The sequence below is a fragment of the Pinus tabuliformis genome, chromosome J (genome assembly GCF_031772625.1).
Source record: "Pinus tabuliformis cultivar Carrire ecotype Pingquan chromosome J, CPIR1, whole genome shotgun sequence".
In the NCBI taxonomy this organism is placed as follows: domain Eukaryota; kingdom Viridiplantae; phylum Streptophyta; class Pinopsida; order Pinales; family Pinaceae; genus Pinus; species Pinus tabuliformis.
The window spans coordinates 1418272137-1418276709 of NC_142295.1; the positions used below are offsets into that span (position 1 = coordinate 1418272137).

At 36.1% G+C, this 4573-nt stretch overlaps 1 protein-coding gene across 1 annotated transcript; it reads left to right on the top strand.

Moving 5' to 3' along the window:
* Positions 1-532: 532 nt before the first annotated feature.
* LOC149232654 (uncharacterized) lies at positions 533-4192 on the top strand. Its single transcript, XM_089376533.1, has 4 exons — positions 533-932; positions 3117-3166; positions 3308-3348; positions 3481-4192. The coding sequence occupies exons 1-4, from the start codon at positions 657-659 to the stop codon at positions 3963-3965; spliced, it is 852 nt and encodes a 283-aa protein (XP_089232659.1). The 5' UTR covers positions 533-656; the 3' UTR covers positions 3966-4192.
* Positions 4193-4573: the final 381 nt, after the last annotated feature.

The following is a 4573-nucleotide window of genomic DNA, read 5'->3' on the forward strand; positions in this document are numbered from 1 at the left end:
TAAATATTACTGCATAAGTCTCTCGTACTACTTCGTACATGCTTAAATTGCATCACTCTTCCCTTTTTTGGGGCTTTGACTCCATTGTTTTTAAGCAACTTGCCTTTCAAATAGGATGGTGGCCCCTACTCGCTCTAATGTTTTGTGAGATGCCACTCCACTCCGCGAAACACGCAAACAGTGTGTTACGCCACCATATATATACATAACATCTATACAGTTTATTCTGCCAGAAATCTTTTTATGATGTGGGGTTCCACGGCTTTTTATATATAAAAATTAATCCCCGAAATTTAGAGCAATAAAATCATGATGTAGGGTGAAGAATATGTTGAATATGGCAAAAGGCATTCTCCGATAGGTTTTGGAAGAGGTCAGGCTGACAGGCAGCAACCGGTCTGCCGCCAGCAGTCTCCGGTACGTCCGAGCGGGGAACCGGCGATCGGCCGGCCGACACGTGTGACCTCCGCGCATATGTTCGTGAGAAAGGGAGGGCTCTGCGAGTAGGCTTTTGTACGTGTGTGTCGTTGGTTTTGCATCGGAGAGAGTTATAATAGCAATGGGGCGTCTGCGAAGCCTCTGTGTTGTGGGGAATCAGTATATGTGACCGTGGCTTGGTTTGCTTTGAAGGGTAAGTGGGTAATACAGGCATAGATATGAGGATTCGGAAGCATTCCGGAACCTTATTCGCGGCTTTGGAAAGGCCCAAGAGATCTACTTCCTGCATCGCCATTAGCAATGGCCATGGACTCAATGGAGGGGACGAGCGGTTTCTTCTTCCGCTGGTGGCAGCTGTAATGGACGTTCAGCAGGCTGAGGACAAAGAGGGTGGAGGGGACAATGGGACTCATACGCGTCCTACCCCCAACTGGCGGAACGCTTTGCACCAACAAAGTTGCAGCGAAGGGAACAGCAAAAGCCAGGATCTTCAGGTAAGCGTACGATCTCATCCAATTTGTTTCGTATATTTTTCATATCTAATATGAAGGCCATGGTGGAACAGGGTGCAATCTTATTTTCTGTTTGCGCTTCCCCAAACCCTCAAGTTTGTCTGTGCATCTGTTGTAAAATAAATCTGACACACACAGATTTGCATTATAAATATTTATATTAGTTGGTTGAAAATGCAGTTTTGAGGGGGATGAATTATATTAGTGGGTTCAAAATGTAATTTTATGCGTTGGATCATAAATATCTGAATAACTCTATTCACAAAAGTTTTTATTTACATAACCAGAATTTCCATAATTTTCTCAGCAACTTCTCAACCTGGTAACCTCGTTAGCTTACTACTAGGCATATCTATATCAAACTTATATGAAACTTTAGACAATCCAAACTTGTACCATTGGTTCGGAATATAATATTTTATCTGTTTTATTTTTCTGAAATCTGGATAATCAAACTTGTACCATTGTATTGGATCAGGAAATAAATCTCTGAATCATATTAGTTGGTTCAAAATGCAATATTTTATGTGTTTGGATCATAAATCTCTAAATAACTCTACTTACAAAGTTTTTTATTTACATATTTCTTCATTTAACTGAATAACTCCACTCACAAAAGTTTTTATTTACATGTTTCTTCATTTAACTGTAACTGTATATATATCAAATTTATATGAAATCTTGGACGATCAAAACTTGTACCATTGGTGGGAAATACAATATTTTCCTGTTGGATCAGGAAAATAAATCTCTGAATCATATTAATTGGTTCAAAATGTAATATTTTAAATGTTGGATCATAAATCTCTAAATAACTTTACTCACAAAGTTTTTTATTTACATATTTCTTCATTTAACTGAATAATTCCACTCAAAAAAATTTTATTTACATGTTTTTTCATTTAACAGTAATTGTATCTATATCAAATTTATGTGAAATCTTGGACAATCAAAACTTGTACCATTGGTTGGAAATACAATATTTTATGTGTTGGATTAGGAAAATAAATCTCTGAATCATATTAATTGGTTCAAAATGCAATATTTTAAACGTTGGTTCATAAATCTCTAAATAACTCTATTCAAAAAAATTTGTATTTACATGTTTCTTCATTTAACTATATTTATATCAAACTTATATAAAACTTGTACCATGAGTCAGAAATACAATATTTTATGTGTTGGATCAGGAAAATAAATTTCCGAATCATATTAGCTGGTTCAAAATGCTCAAAATGCATATTAATTGGTTCAAAACTCGATCATAAATCTCCGAATAACTCTACTCACAAAAGTTTGTATTTACATGTTTCAAAATGCATATTCATATTAATTCATATTAATTGATTCAAAACTAGATCATAAATCTCTGAATAACTCTACTCACAAAAGTTTGTATTTACTGTTTTTTCATTTAACTGTATTTATATAAACTTATATGAAACATTGGACAATAGAAACTTGTACCATTGGTTCGAAATACAACACATACAATACTTATGGGATGGATCCAGAAAATAAATCTCTAAATAACTTTACTTAAAAATATCTTCAAATCTTCATTTACATGTTTCTTCATTTACCTGTATCTCAATCAAACGTATATCAAACGTTGGGCAGTCGAAACTTGTGCCGTCTTAAGAAAGGACATGGACAAATGTTGAGGTCTTCGGTCCCTTAATTTGCTACGATTCCCTGAGAATACTATTCATCTATGGAATAATTCCCCCCACGACCTCAAAATGCGCAATGCAATGCTGAGGGCACCAATTCCCCCTCGTCTATTTTCTCAATCTCCTTCCAGATGCATTTGTGATACGGCGTGGCTGAGGACGAAATAGCGCAGCGCAAGAAGCGGTTTAAAATAGCAGAGATTCATGAAGATATGGATGTGCACATATTAATATGATTTCTTTTCATAGCCGTCATTTTAGGATTTCATGGTTTTCTTTATGATCAAACTGTTGGGATTTCATGGATTTCTTTATGATCAAATTGTTGGGAATTAAGCAGTCATGCCGGCCGCGCACCTTGTTAATAGGGGAGAACAGTTATGGCCGCCACAACAATTGATCTGGACATTATGGGAATGAAATGGAGTTTTTCCATTTTCTAATCTCACGCTACTCTTAAAGTCCGTTATGGGTTTTGTGTCGTTTTGTGCAGAATGGCGCGGAGGGAAGAAAGCCAGACTGGAGATGGAACCGGAGTGTGAGGTACCAAATCTATTCCTAACCAGGCCTCACACCATTTTCCTGTTGACGCGTTAATTAGTTAACTGCTTTTGCACTGTACACGTTACGCGAAGCACAAGTTTTATGCCCTTACATATTTCCTGTTCTCCTGGGACTTTGCAGAAGTCATTGCGATAACACTATCGGACTATTTACAAAGCAAGGTACAAATAAAAGCTAAATACACCATATATATATCTATATACTTTCTGTAATTGGAATGTTAGCAGTTAAATCTCGTGCAATAGTCTCTGCCAATAATTGTTATCAGTTGGGATCCATCAATTGACCCACAGAAACTCATGGAGCTTTTCTCGTGAATGAAGACACCAGAGCGGAGAAAGAAACCATGCGAGGCGGTGATGAGGAATGGAAATTGCCAAAGAACCTAAGTGTGCGCAGCGTCAAGCGCAAAAGAAGCAAGAATGAGATTGGGTATTTCAAGGGCTTGAAGGATGATGAATCAAAGACGAGTAAAAGGCCGAGGCAGGAGACTTATGTAGACCAGGAAGATGGGCGAAAAGTGGATGACAAAACCACGCCTAATAAACGCTACAATAATAATAACGAGACAGAAGGGTCTCAATGCAGGCGGAGGAACGGGCGAGGGTGGAGGTGTTCTCAGCGGACTCTTGTTGGGTACTCTCTCTGCGAACACCATCTGGGCAAGGGCAGGTTTAGGAGTATCAATATCAATAGTAACGCTAGTACAGTTACCGTGAATACCAAGGCTGGTACTTGCAAACTCAAAGAATTGCGTCTCATAAACGCTTCTTCTTGATCTTGTAATGTACGAGCTAATCCTTATTAGCAGCAGACGAACTGAATTTTAAAAGTGCAGTGATTAATTAGTTGAGTGGTATTAAAAGTGTAGTGATTAATTAGTTGAGTGGTATAATGCTATCAGAATAGGAAGCTTTGAGATTATAGGATGAATTTTATTGGGGATTATAAAGATGAATTTTATTCGAAATTTTTGTTGATAATGAATTATATTAGTTGGTTTTATATTTGAAATGATGATGGATTATTTTGGTTGGTTTTATAATTTTTGTTGATGATGAATTATATTAGTTGGTTTTATATTTGAAATGATGATGGATTATTTTGGTTGGTTTTATATTTGAAACCTTGATCAAATTTTAATATGATTAATCCCAAAAATATTATTATTTACAATATAGATTACAAAAATCTAAAATCTAAAATCTAACCATCTTTTAATTTTATATCTAAAACTTTTGTGATCCATAATGTAGAGAACAGTTTTCAGATTAATCATATTGTAAAATTGGGTCTACTTTTCAAACCAACCTTGTCCTCAGATTAATCATATTATAAACCAGCCTTATCCTAAAAATAAACCATATTAATTGGTTCGAAATGTCA